This window comes from Poecilia formosa, unplaced genomic scaffold, assembly GCF_000485575.1.
Source record: "Poecilia formosa unplaced genomic scaffold, Poecilia_formosa-5.1.2 Scaffold126, whole genome shotgun sequence".
Lineage (NCBI taxonomy): Eukaryota > Metazoa > Chordata > Actinopteri > Cyprinodontiformes > Poeciliidae > Poecilia > Poecilia formosa.
Window position 1 is genome coordinate 134,980 of NW_006800065.1, and position 24,533 is coordinate 159,512.

The 24,533-nt window shown below is 39.3% G+C and overlaps 2 protein-coding genes and 1 long non-coding RNA gene across 4 annotated transcripts in view; 1 reads left to right on the top strand and 2 right to left on the bottom strand.

Moving 5' to 3' along the window:
* Positions 1-15,010, top strand: part of LOC107837250 (uncharacterized) — a 20,355-nt gene extending 5,345 nt beyond the window's left edge. The window contains exon 3 of the long non-coding RNA XR_001663260.1: positions 14,998-15,010. This is a non-coding gene — a long non-coding RNA (uncharacterized LOC107837250). The remainder of the gene's footprint in view (positions 1-14,997) is intronic.
* Positions 1,525-13,266, bottom strand: amn1 (antagonist of mitotic exit network 1 homolog (S. cerevisiae)). The gene is made up of 5 exons (XM_007561367.2): positions 12,981-13,266; positions 7,151-7,505; positions 3,213-6,964; positions 2,265-2,327; positions 1,525-2,175 (listed from the first exon to the last, which is right to left on the bottom strand). The coding sequence occupies exons 2-5, from the start codon at positions 7,456-7,458 to the stop codon at positions 2,051-2,053; spliced, it is 4,248 nt and encodes a 1,415-aa protein (XP_007561429.2). The 5' UTR covers positions 7,459-7,505; positions 12,981-13,266; the 3' UTR covers positions 1,525-2,050.
* Positions 15,011-18,203: 3,193 nt separating the features above from the next.
* slc41a2a (solute carrier family 41 member 2a) overlaps positions 18,204-24,533 on the bottom strand; it is a 24,554-nt gene continuing 18,224 nt past the window's right edge. For both annotated transcript variants that reach the window (XM_016676076.1, XM_007561369.2), the window contains 3 exons: positions 18,813-18,944; positions 18,480-18,628; positions 18,204-18,398 (listed from right to left, as the gene is read on the bottom strand). In XM_016676076.1, coding sequence (XP_016531562.1) covers positions 18,231-18,398; positions 18,480-18,628; positions 18,813-18,944 — 449 coding nt within the window. In that variant the 3' untranslated portion in view covers positions 18,204-18,230. The remainder of the gene's footprint in view (positions 18,399-18,479; positions 18,629-18,812; positions 18,945-24,533) is intronic.

Below are 24,533 nucleotides of genomic sequence, written 5' to 3' on the forward strand. Positions count from 1 at the left end.
TACCACTTTTGTGGGGGTACACGCAGCGGTACGAGCCGCATTAACAATAGGTGCCTGCCATGCAATGCATGGAGGCAGTGACTGACCTGCTCTCCCTATGCATTGCTATGGGCAGGCCCCAATAAAGGAGGGTGGGGGGGAGGTCAAATAACAACAAAAATTAAAACCAGACTGCAGCTGGTGAAGCAGGGAGTTTGCAGGATCAAGACACAAAAATGCTTCTTTCACTCCATTTTATGCATGTACTCTTACCATCTTTGAAAAAGTCTTCCCTTTTAGCACAATGTTGCAGGCAAATATATTTAATCTGAATAGTTCAATGAAGCTGAGATCACACCCACATTGATTGACAGAGGAAGCTCAGTCAATCCTCTGATTGAGCTTTATCCAAAAGGATTGGTCTGTAGGATCCTTATGTTTATAAGTACACTCTGCTGCATCTTTGTATGCAAGAAATCCCATATGCACTCTTCTTCTGAGAAAGCGCAGCTGTTGAGGGGAGTACACGAAAGGTATTTGTGAGAGAGAGAGAGAGAGAGAGAGAGAGAGAGAGAGAGAGTGGCAGGGGTTGGGAATGGGTCTGAAATATGAGTCAGTATTTAGACAAACTGCTCTGATAATTTGTATCTGAAACGGCTTTCACCCAATCAGGTCGAGACACAAATTGCATTCCACGATCTCCCTCCTGAGTGGATGGATGGTAACTCACCATAATTATGATTGATGAGAGACACCCAATCTGAAGGCCTACAGGTCGACTCCCTTTGGAAGGCAGCCTGCAGCCTACCTGTTGTCCCAGATTTCTTTCTCCATCTTTGTCTCTGATTTTGTCTGCTTCAAGGAAACAACTGTACTTCCTTCCTTTCCACTTCATTTATCATTTCTTGTCCTACAGATGATTGATTTGTCAGTTCTTGAATTAAGCTCTGGTTTGTGAAAACTCCTCTTTGCTGCCTGGAGAAACATGATCTTAGTTTCTCCATGCAGTCAGTACAGCTGTTGCTTCACCCTTGCTCTGCTTTGCCAGTGACCATCTGCTCACCTTTTCCTGTTTTCCTGCAAGCTTCCTCACTATAGCTACCTTTTCTCAAGACTATTTTTATAGAGTGCCTGTTTCAACACTTTATGTCTCAAGTGTTGAAACATTCAACACTTGTGTGAATGCGTTACATTGGTAATAAGACATTCACACATTTCATTGTCTTCCGAGGTCATTGTCAAAATCACATCATTTAACATGCAATCATTGGCTTCTCTGATTTAACTAAGAAACCAATTACTTTAATTATAACCATTTATATTTTCATTTAATACAGGCATGCATCTGTAAAAGAAAATTGGAATTACATGTTTTAATGTAAATATAGCATGCATGAGCATGATGCACAAACTGTATTCAGAAAGATGGAATTTGAACCCAAGAACTTTTTAGTGAAATAAAACAGCTTGCAAAAGATTCACTTCCTGTCTGTTTAGAAAAACAAATAATTTTCTGTATATGATCCATCAAGCTTTGACAAGTTGTTAGAAAATTGAATAGGTTTAATTGAATGTTAAGCATCACTTTTTATAAGACGCTTTGTACATTGCAAACATTAAGTTGGTCTCCCGCGTGTGTGTGTGTGGTTTCTATTTCAAAAGTATTCCATATAAATCTTTTCATCACATGTGAACAGACAAGAGTTGGTTAGCAAAAAAACAATTTACACAACAAAAAAACAAGACAAGTTGGTCTTTTCAAACAACCCAATAGGTTTCTTAGACAAAGACAAAAAGCACTGTAAAAAAAATAGAACACTTCTTGGTACAAAAAACAGTAAAAAAACAACAACAAAAAAAACAAGCAAATCTTGCCAAACATTTGGCTAATGCACTCATACACAGAATATAAAGTAATCAGATTCAATGTGTAGGCTTTTTAATGTAAAGACGAGGAAGCAGAACTGAGGTCTCTTACAGAGGTTAAACCTACAACATAGTGTTAATCTACTCCCTGAGTATAGAATATCAACACTGTCGGTAACAAAGTTTAGTAACATTTATGCATCAGTCAATCATCTGTCGATGTGCACGTCTTCTCCTTGTATTTCTTCTGATACTCATGGAAGAGGCTGACATTCTTGGAGACACGGAGTGGCTTGTATTGCTTTGCTTCACTTGGATACCAGGTTCCTGCTAGGAATTTGATACACAATGATTAGTCTCAGTACTTTTGATGTCAAATGTAATTTATATTGAAAAAAAAAAAAGGAGTAATATTTTACCTTTTGGTTTTGCTGCAACTTTCTTATGAAATGTATCTTTTTCTTCTATTGGTTTAAATTTATCTGGAAATAAAAAAAGAGCATACAAATCTTATTTGAGTTACACAGAGAGAGAAATTAAGCAGAGTCTATGTTGAGGGGTTTAAATTTTTCCAATCGACGTGGGACAAAGCTATAAAGTTAAAAGTATGCCCTGGTCACAAATTTGATCTAAAGTGAAGATTAAAATTTTGTCAATGAATATCTTGCTTTACAAATTTTTTAAATAAAAAAAAAAAAATCAAAAAGCTATGCTGATGCAGCCAGAGTTGCAGGATTACTAAATTGCCATCTGGGGCCAAACAAAATCATTCCAAAGATCACATATGGCTCCCAGACCATGCTTTGGAAATCCTTGGTTTACAGAATCTAACAGCAATGTAAAACTCAGAAATAGGTATCCCATTTTAATCTTTGTTATAGTGCACCTCAGGGGGGAGGCTTTTCCTGCAAAAGCCAGCTAGTTGCTGGTATTCATGTGAACAGAACATTTATCAGATTGTTGAGACACATGCTGTGCCAAGTTTCTTCAACAGAAAGTCGCACTGACCCAGTTATTTCTCAGACTTTCAGGCAGTAAACACAAATGTAACAGTTTACAGAACAGCAAAACAGAAACTATCTGCTTGCTTTGAAGGGTCTTGGCTGATTTACAAAGTAAAAGTTATATAACTCTGATGAATGTATGAATATAAACCAAGCAAACCCAGCCCATGGGTTTCCTCTGAACAAAATGTCAAGATTATCCACTTGTGCTTCAAAATTAATGTCCCAGATGTATTTTTTAAAAACTATACCAATACTGACATGAGTTAAAAGAATCCAGTATGGCGCGCACACACATTATATATATATATATATATATATATATATATATATATATACAACTTTAAAATAAGTTGTATTTACCTGAAACGGGTTCAGCTGCCTCCTCAGTCTCAGCAGACCCATCTGCCAAATTAAAGGTGTTTGGCAGGACATTGAACTTCAAGACAATATTGTCATGGACCGGCATCTTGTCACTGGTTTCACCTCCCTGCTGATGTTCAGGTCCCTCGAGGGTGACACTGTAGCACCTCCTCTTTGTGTCTTCACGTGTAAGGCGATCAGCGAGGGCCCTCCTTTTATTCTTCTTCTTCTTCATCTTCTTTAAACTCTGAATGTACTTTTTAGTTTGATCATAGAATCTCAGCTTAGAGGGAATTGTCTGTGCCTGCTCTTTTGTGCTTTCGCTAGAAATTACAGCAGGTAAGCTGGTTTGCCTTTTCAGTTTGTTTTTGTGCCGAAAAAAACCCGATCCACTCATAGTTGGAATACTGTTCCTCCATTTTTCATAAATAAGCTGTTTGATCGAGTAGTCCCTTGTGGGATCAGCTGGAGTGGAGTCCGTTCCCAAAGAGTCTAATTTCACAGACAGAACTTCGGGAGGTTTGTGTTTTTCATAAGACATTCTTACTTGAGAAGAAGCCAGGACATCATGTTTTCTGGATGGAGAACTTGTCTCTGGTTGCCCAGCTCCGAACAACATCAATTCTACAGTTTTTCCTTCAGAGGCTGACTCTTGAGCTTCAGAGTTGTGATGTGTATCTGAGGCAACGGGCAGTCTACATTTTTTAGGTTTGCTTAGAGTTGGAAAATATTGGTCAAGACTCCTTTGTCTCTTCTCTGTTTTTATCCTATTAACGACAAAGTTCAAGGATGTCTGGCTGGTGGCGTCACTAACTTGAGTTTTGTTTTCCGAAGGTGATAAAGCCTGGTCGTCAGATGTTAAAGGAGCTTGCTCACAGTTTTCCGTCTGGTTAAACGTCTGAGTTAGCTCATTTGTTTCAATAAAATTGGAAGGATCACATTTGGTTAGCTGGGTACCACACATTGGATCACTCGACTGCACAGCTCCTGTTGATGGCAGCTTTTCTTGGACATGCTCCAACTCGGATTCTCTCTCCTCGAAGACAAACTCCTGCATCTCTTTTGGAGAGGAAAAATCAGCAGAAAGTTCCCCAGCCTCCTGGCTGCTTACACTAACAGCATTTGACTGGCTGCAGGTCTGAAAAATGGACTCCGATTCTTTATCATGAAAAGAAAAAAGTTGGTCATCAGTATCGTCAGTCAAATCAATTATCTGACTAAGATTAATGGACAGATGAGGGCCATTCTGAGTAGCAGTTTGACGATTAGCAACCTTCTGGCCGATTAGTAAGCAATCAGAATCAGGTTCAAGGACAGTGGTGCCTTCACTAGCATTTTGTGTGTCTCTGCATTGGCATTTGGAGGAGAGGTTGCCTAATCCTGAGTTCATTTCTATAAATCTTGCAAGGCAGCAAATCTCTTTTAGCTGATTGTCTGAAGATTTCTTTGGTTTGGGATCATTTTTTGTGAAATTCATATCTTCAGATCCCCCTCTCTGCTCAGAGCCACTTGCATCATTTTCTTTTCCACAGTTAGAGCTTTGATTCTTGTGTTTCTGCCCTTGCTCAAAGATGACTTTTGCTTCCTCTGGAGGCAAAACCTCTATTTTAAACAAGTAGCTCATGTCACAGGAATCTTTCCACGACTCCTGTGGGGAAGCCGTAAGGTCCTGGGGGGTTTCACTTTCTTCTGTCATGTCAACTGCTTCACACTCTGTTAGAGGCAAAACTTTGTTTACCGACTCACTGGCAGCTTGTTCAGGAACGTTTTCGAAAGTCTCAAAGTCGTCGGTTGTGGTTTCGTCCACATAAAGATGTCGCTTCAAAGCCCACGGGAAGCCAAACTCCTTATCTATGTCGTCAAGCTGATCATTGACATTTAACCACAAAGATCTGTAAGGAGTTTCTGAGTAGACCTCACCTTCCTTGAGGATTTTGTACCGTTTAAGTTGGTCCTTAAAGTCAGGGCTTACTTCTGTGAGTATAGAAGTGTCCCGCTTGATGTATGCATTACAGAATTTTTCTATATCAGAAATAAAACCAATTTCAGAGTCTTTTTTGTAGCCAAGAAGCATTGCTCGAACATTTTTATCCCACATTGTCACAACTATATTGACAAGATTCGACACCTTGGAAGTGCCCGTTTGCTTGGGTTCGGATTCCATCGCCATTATCAATTTGGTCAGATCCTCAGGAGTCCAAGATTTTGTTGGGAGCAGAGAAAGTTCATAAACAGGTGGTGATTGAGGTGAAGCCACTTCAGTTTGTTCTCCAGAACCAGTTTGACTTTCTGACTCTTGTGAAACCATTTCAACAACAGATTCATCATTATCACGCTCTGGTGTTTGAGTCAAACTTTCTGGCTCCGATGCCGCTTTGTTGGTGATCACTTGGTTCTGATTAGATTCCTGGCTTCCAGGTGTAGCCTCACAAATTGTAGTTACATTGGGTGAAATGCTAATTTTTTCTGCATCATCCACAGATTTGCAAGGTTCGGCAGAAGCAGGAGAATTAGGCTCCTCCTGCGACAAGGGAGGAACGACTGCAACAGCTCTTATGCCGGTCTGACCAGACATGGAGGAGGAACAGCTTTCATTTTGTTTGAATGGTGAAGACATTCCAACATCCTTATTTGAATGGCTTACCGCAACGGCTTGAGGCTTGCCTCTCTGCAATAACACCCTCTCATATCCTTGTGATGAGTTACTCTGAGAAACGACAGGAAATCTTTTAGCTACAGTTTCATTGACGTCAACTACCTGGCCACTTCCACCCCCGTTCCCTTGTGAGGAACGGGGGTGGACAACATTTGCTAATGAGTTTTGCTGAAATGATGCATTTAAAATTTGCTGTGCTCTTGACTTAACACTTTGAGGCCAAATCCGTTCAGAGTGGAGCGATAAAGATTGGCTAGCCTTCAAGCTGGGATTTTCGGAATGAGCTACGGTCGCAGTTTGGTTATTTTGATTAGACATTCTGGACGTAATGGAATGATGGGAGGTCTTGTAAGGAGGAGGGGGATCATTTCTTTTTGTAAGAACATTTCTTTCATTCAATAAATTTACATTCCTGAAGCTTCTGTAGTTGTTATATGAAGGATTGCACTGAGTTGAAGTTTGCTGATTTGCTTGATGTACAAGCGAAGCATGTGTAGTCTGAGAATTTGAGGATGTACACCAAGTAGCAACATTGTTGTTCTTAAATGTCTGAGAGGTTGCAGTTCCACATTTTGATGTATAGTTTTGAGAGTGTCCACCCTGAGAGAAATTTGGTCTGTGCATTTGATTAGAAGACACGTGATCTTGACCATTATGAACAGCTGCAGCTAGTGCTGTGTTGGCATTGACCGTCTGGTGATACGGAAGTGAGGGAGCAGCAGGGTACGATGAAACGGGTCTGGTCATTCCTCCATTTGCAGCTGGATGAAAAGCCTGCTTGCTCCAGCTGTGTAGAAGATGTGAGGCATTCATGGTCCTATTCATCTGAGCCCCATTATAGGGAACTGTCTGTTTGCAGAGCACCAACATGCTTTGTTGGGTATAGGTGGCGTTTGTGACCGTCGTACTACGCTGACTGTGGTCCACTCCATTTTGATGAGAGTTTTGCATTGGATCTTGCTGAGATATGCCAGTGTTTGTCACAGGAAGATTCTCATTTTGTAATTTGCTTAATCTATGTTGCTGCTGCTGCAATTGCTGCTGTTGCTGCTGCTGCCGCCGTTGCTGCTGCTCCTGCTGCAGTTGCTGCTGCTGCCGCCGTTGCTGCTGCTCCTGCTGCAGTTGCTGCTGCTGCCGCCGTTGCTGCTCCTGCTGCAGTTGCTGCTGCCGCCGTTGCTGCTCCTGTTGCAGTTGCTGCTCCTGCTGCAGTTGCTGCTCCTGCTGCAGTTGCTGCTCCTGTTGCTCTTGCTGCAGTTGCTGCTCCTGCTGCAGTTGCTGCTGTTGGCTAAGAATTATTTGGAAAAGGGCATGATCCTGGAAATGTGAAGCATTTTTCGACTGCGCCTCCAGATAAGCAGCATCAGAGGTCTGCCAATTTGACATTTGTCTGCTAGGATTTGCTCCATTCTGCGAGGCAAAACCAGTGCCGTGAGACTGTTGCACTCCTCCGTTCCCCGTCACGTACTGCTGTGTGGCGTTTGCAGACCAAACTCCCAATGTGCCTATGTATTGTTGGGTAGCAGCTTGTGAGGTTTGAGGTGACTGTCCAATCTGAAGAGTCGGCACATTCACCAGCGCGAAGGGATGCATGTTGCTATTTTCTTAAACTTTTCCGGGAGGTAGGCAAGAAGACGTTCCTGAAATGAGACAAAATAGACTTGTTAAATACACAGAAAAAAAATTCTTGTAGATATTTGAATCTGTCGATTAGTGATCAGAAGACCGATATTGAAAATGTAAAAAAAATATATTAATAAATTCTTTAAAATACATCAAAAATGTAAGGCAATTTTCAGTCCATCAGAGGAAGGTTGAACAATTACTGCAATCATTTCATTTTCTGTTGGAAAAGCAACCAAAAAAACAAAAACTCCTATACAACCCACAAAATATTTTTCTCTCTTCTATATTTTCTACAGTGCTTAGAATACATTTTCAGTTAATTGAGCATATTGAAGACTGTGGAGGAAATTCCATAACAAAGGATAGAGGAACCACTCAAAGTGGAGAAAGGTCGACTTTTGTCTTTAGATGCTTTATTTGAAGATAAAAAGCATACGACAACTGTCACCAAACTAGTCAGAGAAGCGGAGCCCAGATGCAAGTTGCACATTTCACCTTTAACCTGCTCACACACATATAAGATATAAGAACAAAATAAAAACTCAGCCCCCTTCAGTAACAGGAAAACAGCATAGCATATAAAGTTATAATCTTGCGAAACACTTGCTCGAATAAGTTGCACATTATGCTAAACGCTTGCCTGCATGTATAAACTGAGTAAAGGAAACAAGACATAAACACTTAAAATGTTCTAATAAAACATTTAAAACTATTATTTTGGGTCTTCATCTTCCTAAACATAAGTAGCCAAACCCTGCGCATCCTATGATTGTTTTTTTTTTCTTTTTTTCCCTCCACTCTTCCCCCATACCTGAGACCTGAAGCAGCTTTTGGATCACAATAAACTGCATATCTGCCATACTGCATGATAATAGGCAGCTGCTGTAAAAATTCTTCAATGTCTGCTAATGAAGCCTAGCAGTATCAGAAGCAGCAGACTGTGTGCCATTAATACTATTCCAGTGTCAGAAATCTGAATTTATTGAGATAAAATTTTTTTTACATGTTTGCAGATCTCTAAACTAAAGTACTGTTGAGACTGCCACACTTTCCTACTGGTAGTTCATTGAAAGCAGCAATAAACATCCAGATATATTTAAAAATATATTTAAAAATAATTTGTGGACTTTTGGGAGAAATATTTAAAGTGCGGATGTGTTGATACAAACTGTTTAATATGGGATTCATACATAATTATATTTTGTTTTTTGTTTGCTTGTTTTTTAATCCAATTTTTTTGGGACAAGACTAACGTAAATCAAAAAAGATATTCATCCACTTGGATGCTTTATACTTTTATTGCTTTACAAATCAAAAAATTGTCATTTTTTTGACAAAATAAAAAAAAGACTCTATTCTCTTTCTTGTCTTTCAGTTTGAGAGGGCAGCCTAATCCAACCAGATTTATACATGCACCAAATTCCTTCCATGTATGTCGTCTATAGTTGAACTTCAGGAAATGATCAGTGCCTTAGATACCTTTTTGTGCCCATTCTCATCTTGTACTTATATATATATATATATTTTTTTTTTTTTTTTTTTTTTTCCCCCCCCGATTTGGTGTTCATGCTGTAGGGGTACCCAGGAATATCTGGGTATCAAACAAATTGCATTAAATTTGATTCGTAAACCTCTCAAGATTGTAGTTATCCCTGTTGCTATCCTTTTCCTACCACACTTTTTCCTTCCATTCAGTTTTCTATAAATATGCTTGGATTCAGCATTCTCAACAATCAGCTTCTATAGCAATGAGCTTTTGTGGTTTACCATCAATGTCTTCTGGATAAACCTTTGAAGGTGTTCTAGTTGATTTAAGTTGTGACACCATGAATTTTCAATATTTAGGTTTTTCAAAAAAATATTTTAGGATGCTGAGAAACTGAATTTTAGCAATCCATATTTAGCCATGTTCATCAAAATTACAAGAATTCAAGGCTTGAAATATTTAACTCAGCGCATAACGAAACTATGGAAGACTAGTTTCATTTTCTGAAATGAGAGATGTTAATCCACAGTACTCAGCCACGCCCTTAACTCCTCCCAAACTCCAGCGGCGCTAACTTCAGTTAGCCTCAACCTTTCTTCCACTCAACTTTTAACCTTCCTTTTTCTTTAAAACTCAAAGATCAACAACTCAAAACACCTGGTGCAGACATAGTCTCAAAATCTAACTTCCTCTTTCCTCCGTGCCTAAAGTTCTTTCACCCCTGCAGTCTATATTTGTGACACAGTATCAGACACTTTTTACTCTTTACTCTTCAACCTCATACAGTAGTTAAAGAAATGATTATATGTATTTTACTCATCTTTAAAACATAATAAACTCATTTTGCATTTAAAAACAAAGATTACATGTTTTTCAATCAACATTAAGTCATAATACAAGATTACTAGTAGCTCCAGGCTTTTGTGACCCGTTTTCTGTGTGTTCTGGAAAGATCTCAACTAGTTCCAGCCAGGTTTCATGACAGAGAGAAAAAAAGCGTTTTTCTACAATACAATAGTTCTTAGAAAATAAACGGGATTGTTAGAGAGATAAAATAAAAAAATAAAAAACAGATCATCAGTTAAGGAAAACCTAGCAGCATTACTTTAAAGGACTTGATTAGCTGTTGGCGATATTACAATAATGGTGAATACTCGGATAAAAACACATAAATACATCAATAACTAAGGCTTGTCTAAATTTCTACCTTGAGGTCAGGGACAAATGTGAAGAGACATGATTGAAATAATTTCTGGAGTTAACATGCAAGCTTCCTGCTTAGGTAGGATTAGCAAAACAGATGCAAACCTGGATGAGCCTAGAGGCTGTGACATCTTTTTTCTATCTTAGTCTAGCAGGCAGCGTAGAACAATAATTCGTTTTTGGCATGAAAGAGCAGAAGAAAAAGGTGATGATTTTGTCCAAAAGCTGTTCAACAAGGTGTAAAGTCATATAGGCTTGTTAAAATACCCTGCAGATGTGCTATCTACGCCATTCTGGGAACCTTCGGAAAGCGACTACTGTTATGTCGTTTGGAGGATTTACGGAACTGGACTGGATTGATTAGGATTTTTTTTAAAACATCACAAGGTCAGAGTATATATTATAGTCTCACTTAGCCTTCGTGTTAGAGTTGTTTACCTTGCCTGTTTGAAAGTGGTGATTTCCAGCAATGACACTGATTTATTATTGTCACCATGTCTACGCAATCCAGGATTGATTTAACCAATGAGCAGAAAAGCTTCAATTTTGAAATTGACTTGGAAAGTCCTTTCCAAGTCCTTGGAAAGTCCTTTCCAAGTCAACCCAAGCTTGCAAGAAACACCTCCATCCTAAATGAGCATAAGCACATTCAGCGCTCGCAACACCTAATTTCTTCCAAGACTGTCAACAATACACTACACTGTGCCTTAGAACATATGATGTGCAATTAAAGTGTATTACCTTAATTACATTTCAGTTACTAGACTAAGACTGGTAGTCTGGTTTTACGGAGGTGAATGCACGGGATGGAGGCGAGATTAATGGCCCATTAAAACAGTTCTGGTTCCTGTAGGGGAAATGACATTGCTTTGGGAGGATGGGAGTTGGGAAGCTTCAGGCCAAAAACTAAGCTCCAACCCCCATCCTCCTCAACAACTGCAACATTTGAATGCATCCTTGTTCTAACACATGTCTGGATTCTCCAATTAGCATGTCATCCAGAGGCCTGCTAATGAATTTCTTTCGTGGTGTTGGAGAAGGGATGAATCTAAATGTTGCAGGATAGTAGATATACAATATTGCAAGTAGGCACCTCTGTTTTACGTTGTGTCACTAGATGCCTGACTGTCCTGAAGATTAGTCTTGGGAGCACAGATTTTATTTTTATTAAATAGGAACAGACATAGGAGAGCCTCTACTTGAGAACGTAGAGTTCAATAGGTGACACATTTGAGATCACACCTTTGCATGACCCAAAACAACTTGCTTCTTTGCATGCCAAGAAACTGATGCTTAAGTGATGAGTAGTAGGAAAACAGAAGAATGTGTGCACTTTTTATAGGAAGTTTGTACCTTTAATAACACTTTAAATAAAAAGGGGGCCTTTTTTGCATAAACTTGTGTCAGCACACAAGACAAACTAAAGGAAATGATGGCACATGTGTGTAGGAAACAAGAATATGTATATGTGCAGCTTGACAAAAGCTAGAAAGATTTTCCAAGTGTCTGGCTGAGATGCATTGTCAATAATTACAAGACAAAAAAGTGTAAACACACATACTGAGAATCTGCCCTTAAAAATGATATTTGTAAAAACTAATTATTTATTTCAAACCCTAATGTAGAGTTCAAATTACATTAGTTCATCTAAAATACACGATTGTACATGGTCCCTAAAAGAAATCGCTGCGCTGCAAGATTTTGATGTTGTCAGGGCTTTTTTTTTTTTTCATTTACTAGGCAAACCTGCAAGACCATGTCTATGGTTCAGATCTACAGTGAAATAAGGATATTTTCAACAGAAAAACAACTTTTCTTGTTTCATTAAAACATTCTGTTTAGTTTATTGCTGATCAGCTACAAATGTAAAAACAAAACAGGTAGTTTTTGCAATGTTAATAAAAGAAAAAGAAAAAACAAAACAATTTTGTGCAGCTCCCAGAGTACTTTTAAATTTCACAAATTTGGTTGGCTCTCATGTCAAAATGAGATTAAGTATTGAGCGCCCTGACCTCCGGTTTTCATTCCCTGTCTATTGTCAGTTGAATTCGCGATGAACAAATAAATAAAAAAAAAATAATAATAATTTGCATGAACTGCAGACACTACAAATGCAACCAGGAAAGCATATTCATGGGAATTGTTTATATGCACGGCTGCTTCTCACACTGCTCTGGCAATATTCTGTGTTCCTGCAAGTGTGGGTCAGTAACTCAGAAAGGCACAAATAATATGAGCTGGAGGTTTTAAAGTGACTGAGAAAATGATGCCGCGTCGCTTGAATGCTGCGTGTTTTTATTTCTCATTAACAGTCAGGAGACAGCGGTGCTGCTGCCTCCTCTTCTCCCGCTCTGCAAAGACATTGAGCAGATGGAGTGCTTTCTCCCGTTTCCACCCTAGTAACGCACTTTCTAATAATAAACAGATATAAACTGGACAATGTCCAAAGTTGGACTAAGGACTCCTCCTTTTTCCGAGGAGTCTCGCCAAAAGCATTTAGCACACATTCAAGAATGCCTAAAACATGTTGCGCTGAGTATATCCAGTATTACGTTTCGAGTTCTCCAAAAGACATTTTGTCGACAAGACCTCATTTTTATTTGAGACCAATTTTTGGGTGTACCTGCTACCTCATTCTTTTGGCTTGTTGCAGCGCAAAAGTTTATAGGGTGGGGGGAAAAAAACTTGGAAATCCCCAGTCCCCCCTTATCCGAGTAGCGTTACAGTTAGACGACTAAATGCTAGCGGTCGTTTAACCAAACCAGAGCTGCTAAACGGCATCGATAACAACACCACTTACTGTTTCACGGTGAGGTTCCGCTCCAAAGGCGGCGTTTGCAACCATCCGGAGTGTTTGCTGTTAGCCAATCTCCCCTGTCCGCTTTCTCTTCCCATGAGCTCTCTGCAGTTGTTGTTTCAGAGTCATGAGCCGAAATCATTCCCTCTATTTGCCATCCATGTTGCAGAGCTGCGCATTTCTGGTTCCGCGTGTTCTCCAGCTGCGGCAGTAACGACCAATAACTTCCTCTCAGCCAGGAAACTGCGAGAATCCTCCGCAGGGTAGTTGGTCACGTCAAACAGTTTGAGGGGCGTGGTCGTGGTCGAGTGAAATTAGCCCCACCTCCTTCTTTGAACTACCAAGAATAGTTTTCAGAAGAATTTTGACTTTTTGCNGAAGCCACCCAATTTACTAGGACCATTAACATTGATTTCACATTAATCAGAAGAATTAAATCTAGTTGACTCAATTAATTTAACTGTCCACAACGTCAATTAGACTTTAGTATTTTTATTAGCAAGCTATAGCAGGGGAGAAAAGACATACAGCAATTAACAAAGGATTAAGTAATCAATAGATTTAAGAAAATTTAGACATTTCACCTAATTCTAAACCCTACACTGTGTCTTACTCTAAACAGAGGCTTTGGGGGAGGCAATTTTACTCGAACCCAGATGCAGAGACGTTCCTTGGCAGCAGAAAACTTTAACATCCATGGATGGAGTCCTGTCTTTGTCTTGGCAGAATCCTTTCCGAATAGAACCAAAGGTGAACTGGTGAGAATCCTCAACGAACTCAGTTCTTTATCCACAAAAGATCTTTGTCTATTCCCCATGTCCACTGCAGCATCGTTGTAATCCTTTGGGTTGAGTTTGGGGCCGCGGTCGAATCAGAATCCCGGGTTGTGGGTAAACGGATCTTGTTCCTTCCTTGTGCAGCGAGCAGTCGTCCCGGGGTATCATCACGCAGCCCTCCGTTGATTCTGCATCTCCGTGTGCTCGACTCGAACGCCGCGGAATAAAGAACCCCGATTCTGCGTTTGCATATACTTTTATACCGCATATTCTGCATGTCCGGTGCGTACTTTCCTTGACGTCAAGTGCCTTCAGTTAGCCTCAACCTTTCTTCCACTCAACTGTTAGCCTTCCTTTTTCTTTAAAACTCAAAGATCATGTTTGTTATTACGCAATAGCCAGCCCCGCCCTTATCTCACCACTCATTCGACTGACTACTGACCAGTTCTCTGTCTAACAGGTCCGGAAAATCCCTAAAACCCAGGTCTTACCCCAGAATCGGTTTATAGGAGATATTCTATTCAAACTGGTGACGGAAAAGACTCGTCCAGCTCTAACTACCTACAATCCAGAAGTTACGACCCTTTTCAGTTGAGAAACAGTCAGCAGAGTAGCCCTCACTGCGTAGCTTCAACAACCACTCCTGTTAACGGTAGCTCTTTTCCTAAAATAACGGCACTTGTTTATGGCTAGATTAGATTTAGTGACTTAGACTTAAGTCCCAGGGTCATTATTTTCACACTCACCAAAGGAAGGTACGAAGCCATCACATCTCTAGAATCATGTACGTTAATTTTACTGTAATCAGGGGAGACTATAATGATCAAATGACTCAATTAATCTCAATGTCCACAAGTTCCATTAGAATTTTCAGTATGTAATTTATTAAGCAAGCTTTAGCAAGGATAAATGACAAGCAGATTTACTTTAAGAGATTACAAATTTGGAATAAAATAACAAATTCAACTTAAATCAATTATAACCTATTTTCATTTCAATCCCTATCCTGTGTCACTAGTTTAACTAAGCGAGGCTCTTGGGGGGCAGTTCAACTCACACCAGACGGCAATTGATCCCGGCAGCGGAAATCTTCAGATATCCTTGGTCAGAGTCTCTGTCCTGACGTGGCAAAGTCCCCTTTCAGAATAGAAGCAAAGCAGAATTGTCCGTTGTCTCTCAAACGCACAGAATCTTCGTCAATCAGTGACCTTTGTCTTTTCTCCAAGTCTGCTGCAGTAGGGTAGAGATCGTTGGGTTGAGGCAGAGGGGTTGGTCGAATTAGGAACCAGGGCTGGGGGCAGATGGATCTTGTCCCTTCTAAGTGGCGTGAAGTTTCAACTTCCCCTTGGTCCCAAGGTGCGGTCCTCTGCTGGTCTTCAATCTGCGTCCTCTTGTTGGCTCTTCTTCAGCGCCGCGGACAAAGAACAGTNCGCTCCATTTGTAGCCAGAACTCGAGAATTCTAACTTTAGATGTGATAAAATGCCCTGGGACGCCTCCCGATCCCCACACAGCAGAACATGGATCCTTGATTCTTGGAACTAATATTTATAATCAAAGTCGCCCTCTTTAACATCAGACTACCCCCCGTTGTCTTAACACAATGCAAATACCAAGACCATTTGTGCTGAGCTTTTCAAAAACCCCTGGTGTATAACAATAAATAATTTCACACATTTCAATCAAAACCTTTCTTCCTTTTGTTGGAAAACACCAAAGAGCATTGGCAACCTGAAGTCACATGATCAATTGACCAGATCCTATAAAACACAGAATAAACTGCTTGCTAGAGCAGACTTAACACAAATCTATCACTGTTTTTCTTCTCACCAGGCATGGTTTTAATAAATACTTTTCTTTCTTTTTTTTTTTTCTTTTTTTTTTTCCAAGACAGCATCTCTCGGATTTACAAAGAATCATCAGACAGCTGTTGTTCAATCATTTTTATCTCTGTGCACCACCCAGGTCTGTTTAACAGTTTTTGGGACCCGACCAGATCCCCTCAATGTTATCACCTTGAGAAATAATGAGATATGGTTAAGTATAAAACAGGCATTTAATGCCAAAACATGATCATATGTTACAAGCCATGCAACCCCCCTATGTTGCATCCCCCTAATGGAAACCCAAGGCGCCAGCCCTTTATTTATTTTGGGAGATGAAGGTTGCTAAGCTTACAGTCAACGCTTATGTTTAAGCATCGACTATATGCTTAACAGGGTTAAATAATGTTCCAAATGTGTTTGCCAAATATTAGCAACTGTTATATAAGCCAAAGGTATGTATGATAAAAGACATAAGTTTTAAATTTAAAGAAACTTAAAAATAGTTTGCAAGATTCAGATCATTACATTTCAAATAATGGAAGAAGGCAAAAATGTCTGGAAACTGACAATTATTTCCCTAGACTATAAGATAAAAATCAAATTTCTTGTTTTTTATCATTTATATATATGGATCGTTGGGTTGAGGGAGAGGGGTGGGTCGAATCAGGAACCAGGGCTGGGAGCAGATGGATCTTGTCCCTTCTTAGCGGTGTGAAGTCTCAACTTCCCCTTGGTCCCAGGGTGCGGTCCTCTGCTGGTCTTCAGTCTGCGTCCTCTTGTTGACTCTTCTTCAGCGCCGCGGACAAAGAACAGTCTCCTCCCTTGTCTGCTGGTTTTTAAACCCTCTCAGTATGGGAGAGGTCTATGTGACTTCTGACTCATCCCCATGAATGTGTGGAAAGCCCCAGCCTTTCCCTACCACCATCTCCTTCATGACTCATTGCAGCAACTCTCTTCGGTACTTCCCTTTTTCTACTGGCCATCTGGTCATTGAGGCCATTTCTTGTAACTTACTTCCCTTTTTGAGTTTTCCCAGCACCCCCGCCAGTGTACTAATTGCAACACAGTCTGCTTCATTTCTGTAATTTATTACAAAACATAATCAATTTGTCATTTTATCAACTTATAACTCTCAGTATGATTCTCCATCACTTGTCTAGTCTGTAACTCAAGCTGTTACCATTTCTAATCATCAATAATCAACATACGACAATCAAGTTGTTACTGTTACTACAAATCAAGAATAAAGAACATATATTTCAATTATACATTACAGACATTCCAACCATTACATATGTATGTATTTTCTATTTCTCTTCTTTAATCATCATTAAATCAATATGCAAGATTACTGTTATTTCTCAGGCCTTTGCTCCGTTTTCTGCATGTACCTGGAAAGATCTCACCACCTTATGCCAGTTTTCACGACNTGTGCTTAAAATTCTTTCACCCCTGCAGTCTATATTTGTGACACAGTATCAGACACTTTTTACTCTTTACTCTTCAACCTCATACAGTAGTTAAATAAATGATTATATGTATTTTACTCATCTTTAAAACATAATAAATTCATTTTTCATTTAAAAACAAAGATTACATGTTTTTCAATCAACATTAAGTCATAATACTAGAAAATTCCTACAGAAATTTTAAGGGGCCTGCCAAGTGTGCCCATCACTTTTAACCCAGCACTTCAAATTTGCCCTGAAAAAGAGATATATGCAGGTCTGACATACTTAAACCACCACTAGCACACAGTAACTTTAAATATTGTCAGGTATATTATGATGATATGAGTCACCATTGAAATGCAATGGCTAAATCCCAGGTCAATGAAATTGAGTCCGAGACCGACGACTATAAGCTTCGCACATTTTGTTCTCTCTCACTCATGGTTCAAAATAAAAAAACATGAAGAAAGTTGGTAATTCTTTATTTCTAAAAAAAAATTCAATTTTCATACTAAGGATTTTAATTTACACTCAAAAATTCAGAGAAGTAATAATTTTATGTAAGCAAAACATGAATAGTCACAGGAAATATGTATTCTTCCCACAATGCATTGTGAGATCTGATTCAGCGCTGTGAGACTACTCACTGCCTCTGTCTAGGACCCGTTGCTATGGTAATTATCTGCACCTGGGCTGGCTCTCTCTGTCAGGTAGGATGCTGGTTTCTATACTTGTGAGACACATAGCGTCGGTCTCAGAGCCCTGACAAAAAACCATAAGCCCTAGGAAAATTTTGAAAACATTTTACGGGAGCAGGCATGTGTATCTATGTCATGACCAACTTTGAGATCAATAGGCCGATATTTGTGCCTGTGAGGGGACACTCACAGGCACAAAGGTCTGTGAGTGACACTCACAGTGTCCTGTGAGTGTCCAAAACTCCAAAACTCTTTGGAGTTTTGGAGGTCTGACTCCAAAACTCTTTGGAGTTTTGGAGTCAGACCTCCACTGTGCTGTGTGTGTGTTTCAGAGAGAAATCTTAGTGATTCTGTGAGACACTCAGCCTAAACTTCTCGTTTTTCTCAATTTATGTCGCCATTTTTACACAGAATCCCAATAAAAATAATAGCCCNATGATTTTGCTGTTCTATGTCTCTGCCTGTGCTTGTCATTGTTTGGTTATTATCTATATTCCATACACTTCATGAGTCTCCAATGCACCACGGCAAGAGAAAAGCAAGAGAGAGGAGAGCAGTTCCCAGAAGATCTCCCAGGGCTGTGAGGTAGGGTATGGAGTAACTGTCTGGGTCTTTGCCCCTCCTCCACAGACAGTGGACCAGGCAGTCAGCAACAATAAGCAGCAAGAAGACCTGAGAAAAAGAGGCAGGACACAGAGATCAAAGCATTAATAAAACCACCCGTTGGGGAATGCCACGCCACGGCTTACTCACTTGTGTCAAAGAAGCAGACAGGAATAATACAGTGAAGAGAAGACTGGGCATCGTAAGGCCTCCTTTTATCACATGAATAATGTGTACAAAAATCAGCTGACCAGGAAGAACCAAAAGGAGAAGAACCTGAGCAGATCGGTGGTGTGCACCTGAAACAGGCAAAGGTAAACATTTAAACATGTGTAATGGTAAATTTAATTTCAACAAATTGACTTTCAAATATAATTTCCTATAAGACAAACTACAAGGAGAAAAACACTGGTTAGATGTTCAGGATATGGCAGACAGGTGTTAAGGAACATTTTATATACGGAAATATTAAAATGGGAAAACCTGAGCCAAAGAAGGTTTGAAAGGGGTTGAAACAGCTTCTGGAGCCCACAGGAAGCTCTCCAGGAGAATAATTCAAATGCAGATGAGTTGAAATCCGACTGGCTTGTACAGACACCAGGTTCCCGCCCACACCTCAAAAGAAAAACCAAAGCAGATGAAAGGGTTAACCAAAAAAACGACAGAGAAAGTAAATAGAGCAAAGCATTATTAAAATCAGGGAATGGTGTGGATTCACAAGGCATTGCAAATGCCTTGAATAGCAGACAAATGACTACAGGGGAAAAAGGCGTCAGAAGCAGTTTCTCTGGCCTTGGCGTTACAACAAAGTCACTTAATTGTTTCTTTATCTCTCGTGACGTGCTTGACTGCCCAAGTGAAAGAAGATACATGCGTTTGCTATCTGTTCTGTAACCAAGTAGATTATCAGATGGAATGAAACCCTCCCTATAAAAGTGTAAGCTGACTCCTGCTCAAGGCCCTTTCTCCGTTATTTTATACCAGCTGGTATAAAACGGTTGGTAACACTTTAAGTTTAGTAGGAAAATTAGAAGTTTCACTGCGTGAAAATGTGACATCATATCAACATGAGCTATCTTCTGAAGGAAGATGTCCTCTTTCACTGCAGGAGACTGCAACAGAGAGACACAGGTAAGTGCGTGAAACCTTCATTTTCACTGGCAAAGGAAGGTACTGCATCTTCAGTGTAATCCTGGATCTAAAGCAACAGGTGACAGTATTCCAGCTCAAAACGTAGCCCCTTCATTTTGTCGAGAAAACTGGCCTGGGAGTGTGAGATCTCTCTAGGTACACGCAGAAAACGGGGTACAGGCCTGAGATATAACAGTGACTTTGTATGATGATTTAATGATGATTAAAGAAATTAAATATAAATTACATATGTGTGTAATAGTTGAAATGATTGGTGTTATTGTAATCACAATGTCTGTAACGTATAGTTGGAATATATATATTCTGTATTCATGATCTGTAGTAACGGTAACAGCTTAATTGTTGTATATTGACACGCAAGTCACATAATAGATAAAGGATGGAGAAGTATACTGAGGATTATAAGTAGATGGGACAAAATGATTATGTTTTGAGTTGATTGGGTTTCATGATATTATAGAAGACTGTAGATTTGAGTACAGGAGGAAAAGGAATGAACTGTGTCACAGGCAGTCCACTGGGCTGGGCGGAGGTCCCAGAACAACTCCAAAAAAGGCAATAACTGCCAAATAGCCAACAGGAGAAAAGATAAGTATTGGACAAGAGTTGCAGCAGTCAGACAAGAAAAATTTGGGTATTTCCAAATTCAGGGTGGAGCGGAGTTTGGGGAAGATGGGTACTTTCCGATGAAATAATCGGGAAGGATGAGTCATGAGACCTCTCCCACACACAACTATGAACCAAGAGGGTTTAAAAGCCAGCAAGCTGGGGAGGAAACTGCTCTTTGTCCGCGGCGCTGAGGAGGAGACAACGAAAGGGCGCAGACTGAAGATCAGCAGAGGACCACACCCTGGGACCAAGGGAGAGTTGAAACTTCGCGCCGCAAAGAAGGGACAAGATCCATCAGCCCCCAGCCTTGGTTCCTGATTCGGCTGACCCCTCTGCCTCCACCCAATGATCCGTATTCTACTGTGGCGGACTTGGAGAAAAGACAAAGGTCACTGAGTGATGAAGATCCTGTTCGTTTAATGGAAGACGGACTGATCGACTTTGCTTCTTTTCTGAAAAGAGAACTTTGCTCCGTCAGGACAGAGACTCTAACCAAGGACATCTGAGGACCTCAGTTGCCAAGATCAATTTGCCACCGGGTGTGAGTTGAACTGCCCCCAAAAGCCTCGCTTGGTGGAACTAGTGACACAAGTTAGGGTTAGGAAAGAGAGTAGGTTATGATCGATTTTAATTTGATTTTATATTGTCACGAATTGTAATCTCTGAAAGAAACTCTGCTTGTTATTTACCCCTGCTAAAGCTTGCATAATAAATTACCTGTCAAAAATTAATAGAACTTGTGGACATTGAGATTAATTGAGTCGGTTTGATCATTAAGGGTTCTCTTGATAATAAGTAAAATTAACATACATGATTCCAGAGATGTGGTGGCTTCGTACTTTCCTTTGGTGAGTGTTAAAATAATGGCCCTGGGACTTAAATCTAGTCACTAAATCCAATCTAGCCGATAACAAGTGCACGTTATTTTCAGGAGAAAAGCTACCGTTAACAGGAGTGGTTGTTGAAGCTATGCGGCAGTGAGGGCTACTCTGCCGACTGTTTCTCAACTGAAGAGGGCCGTAACTTCTGGATCTGAAGGTAGTTAGAGCTAGACGAGTTTTCTCCGCCGCCAGTTTAAACAGAAATTCTCTAGTAAACCTGTGATAGGGTAAGACCCAGGTTTCAGGGATTTTCCGGACCTGTTAGACAGAGAACTGGTCAATAGTCAGTCAGTGGTGAGGTTAGGGCGTGGCTGGCTATTGCAGAATAACGAACAANTACGGTACATGACTACTAAAAACTCATACACACAAAATACTAAAATTGCACATTTTATACTACTAAAATGTCACACAAGCACACAAAATACCAAAATATCACATGCACATACAATTTTTCTCTCTTTCACACACAAAATGCTAAAATTTAGCGCACACTAATAAAATATCACGCGCATACAATTTTTCTTTCACACACACGCAAAATTCTAAAATTGCACATATACACTATTAAAATATCACACATGCATACAATTTTTTTTCTCACATGCATACATAAAAGACTAAGATTGCACATATAAACTAATAAAATATCGCACGCAAGAAGACTATATATACCACCTTCTGTCAAATTTTAATCGGAGTTTGATGGATTAATTGATATCAAACCCCCTCCCCCCATGGGAACTATGTGACCTCCTGACCTTCACCCCTCCCCCCATGGGAACTATGTGATCTCTTGACCTTCCCCCTGCTGCATATGTGTGTGTGTGTGTGTGTGTGTGTGTATCTTTCTTCAAAAGAGGGCAGATACACAGTCTTGCTGCGTGTGGGGGTGCATGTGTGCATGAAAATCTCTGCCCTGCACACCCAAGCATTTGTGTGTGTGTCCCTGCGTAAGAGCGGGTAGAAACCTCTGAAGGAAGACAACAGTTTAACCGTTTTACTGCAATATTTATGGTAGCACGACTAGTCAGTGCTGACCATGAGTTAGTAATTTCCTTCATCCGTTCCAAAAAGAGTCACTTCAATTTTAAACTCTTATAGATACTTTTCTGGAACACTTGCTAGTGTGATACATTTCAGTAAATGTTCCTCATTTATACATGTATTTATTAAGAATATGTGACAGGTAGTAAACGGACCTCCATGAGGCTACTCAAATTTAACTTTTAGCTTTCTGCAGTTAAAGTGAAAGACAAACTCTAACATTGATCCCTTTCCAGAATTTGTCCTCTCATCATTGTGAATGCAACTTTGCTTCAGTCTTTTTTTCCTGTTGTTGAATCAACACTGATCTTCTCTGTGCTTCATTCTTTCTCCAACATAACAGTTGGTTTAAATACATTTGAAACTTATAGTTTTTTTTTCTATAACATTCGCTAGTGTGATACATTTCAGTAAATGTTCCTCATTTATACATGTATTTCTTAAGAATATGTGACAGAGACTAAACAGGCCCAGGTCAGGCTGCTGCTCATATTTATCTTTCAGTTTTCCCCAAAGTTTAAAGTTTTTTACAGTACACAGCCACGGTCCAAGAGTTGCTCCAACATGGTAAATTGTTTTGTTACCTTTAAAATTATCTACAGCTTTTGTCTCTGACTTATATGCTGTATGTTTCTTAGCCCTAATGATTCTTTCCCTCCATGCTTAAGTGTGTTCACTAACAAAATATAGTTCACCTGTAGTTGTTAAGGTTCCATTACTAAAAACTTATAAATAATCAATGTCAACCATCAGTCTTTATTAATTTATTTATCACAATTTGTATTATTTATTTAGATTTGATGTGAGGACTTGGATTTCTATCGATTTATTGAATGATGCTCTATGTAAATATTTAGCAAATTGAATGATCATTCAGGTTTTATATAGTTTTTTTTTTCATTCAATGTTTGTTGCAGAAATTCAAATATATGCTGGCTATTGACCAACAATTCATTCAGTGAATCTTTGCTTTTTTTCTCAAGTAGCCCCTCTCACGGAGACTTACTTACATCTTCTGACACCAGGCCCAACTTATAATAATATTGGCTGTTTCCTATTGGTACACTTTACCTAAAAACATAAATAAAATAAAATGACATACTCACTACACAACCAGGCTCCAAGAGTTGGGTCACAACGCGGTAAATTGTTTTGTTACCTTTAAAATTACCTACAGCTTTTGATGCTATCTGTTCGCTAATGTTCACCAACAGACAGTACACCTCTTGTAATTGATCAGCTTATAAATGATCAATGTGACACATCAGTATGCGTTCAAGAAGATCATATCAGTCAGATTAAGTAAAATATCATGATACTCAAAGGAATCAAAATTATTGTTCGCAGAAAGGTAATGTATCAATCAATCAATCAATCAAATCAATCAAATTTTATTTGTATAGCACGTTTCAGCAGCAAGGCATTTCAAAGTGCTTTACATAATTAAATGTATCCTTTTCAGGGAGCTTAGAACTTAGATGGTACGAAAAGAACGATTGAAATATACTATGAAAATATTCAATTTGCAGAATCCTGATGATTAAATTTCAATTGTGAACTGAATGATTAGTTTGCATGTAGACACAAAAGAATCAACTGTTAATTACTAATCATACTATGGAAATGACTAGCAAGATCTGAACAAACAAGAAACTTGACTACCTCAAGAGATTTCTCACGTAATGAACCGTCTGACTTTCTTTAGCCGACTGAATTTAATCTTACCAAATTTTTGCCGTAGAGCAAACAGGTACCGAGTTTGAAGTGGGTCAGATGCCTCCAGCCGTCTGCTAAAGCTAGACTCCGGCCTTCCTCACTATAAAATAAAACATTCTGCTTAATTAAAGAGTTCAAGTGAACTTCATTTAATTCTCAACAACTTGTTGTTTGTTCTCATCTTAAACAAGTGGCAGGAACTTTTGGATTTAAAAAAGATGCTTTATAAGTTAATCCAATTTAAATTGAGTCTGCAACAACTAGAATAAAATAAAAAGTGAACTATTTGAAAGTAGTGAGGATTTTGGGTGGTAAACATTTAACATTTTATCATACACAGACATCACTCCATTTCTACTCAAGCAAACTGAAAAGGTTTTGAACAGAACAATGTCAAGTAATGACACCATGTTTCTCTAAGTAGTAAATACATTGTTGTTGCTGCTGCTGTATGCAGAAAGTAAAATAAATTTTGCATTGAATAATATTTTGGATGAGTTTAAGAATATTGTTTGCCAAAATCACACACTGTAACTACACATGTCTTTTACATGTTGCAGTAATTGAATCTTTTGAGGCATTTGGTTTGCATAAATTTAAGTAACTACCATTTTCCTGTTCATACATACTTGGCTAGCAATTTGCCAGTTAGCTTCCCAGTCTGAACTTCTGCAGAAGAAGAAAGGAGCAGATCTTGATTCAGTCAAATCTCCTATCCTGCATCTCCTGTACTCTGATATTCTACTACATCCACTCTGTGAATGTTTTGCTTGCTGGTCAGAAGACTATATGAACACCC

What these genes read in the sequence shown, in the direction of transcription:
- amn1 (XM_007561367.2), bottom strand. Translation starts at nt 7,458, where the DNA reads ATGCATCCCTTCGCGCTGGTGAATGTGCCGACTCTTCAGATTGGACAG. An exon ending in TTCCAAATAATTCTTAGCCA is followed by an intron (nt 6,965 to 7,150) that starts ACAGCAGCAACT and finishes GCAGCAACGGCG; the next exon opens with GCAGCAGCAGCAACTGCAGC. An exon ending in AGTTGCAGCAAAACCAAAAG is followed by an intron (nt 2,176 to 2,264) that starts GTAAAATATTAC and finishes TCAAATTCCTAG; the next exon opens with CAGGAACCTGGTATCCAAGT.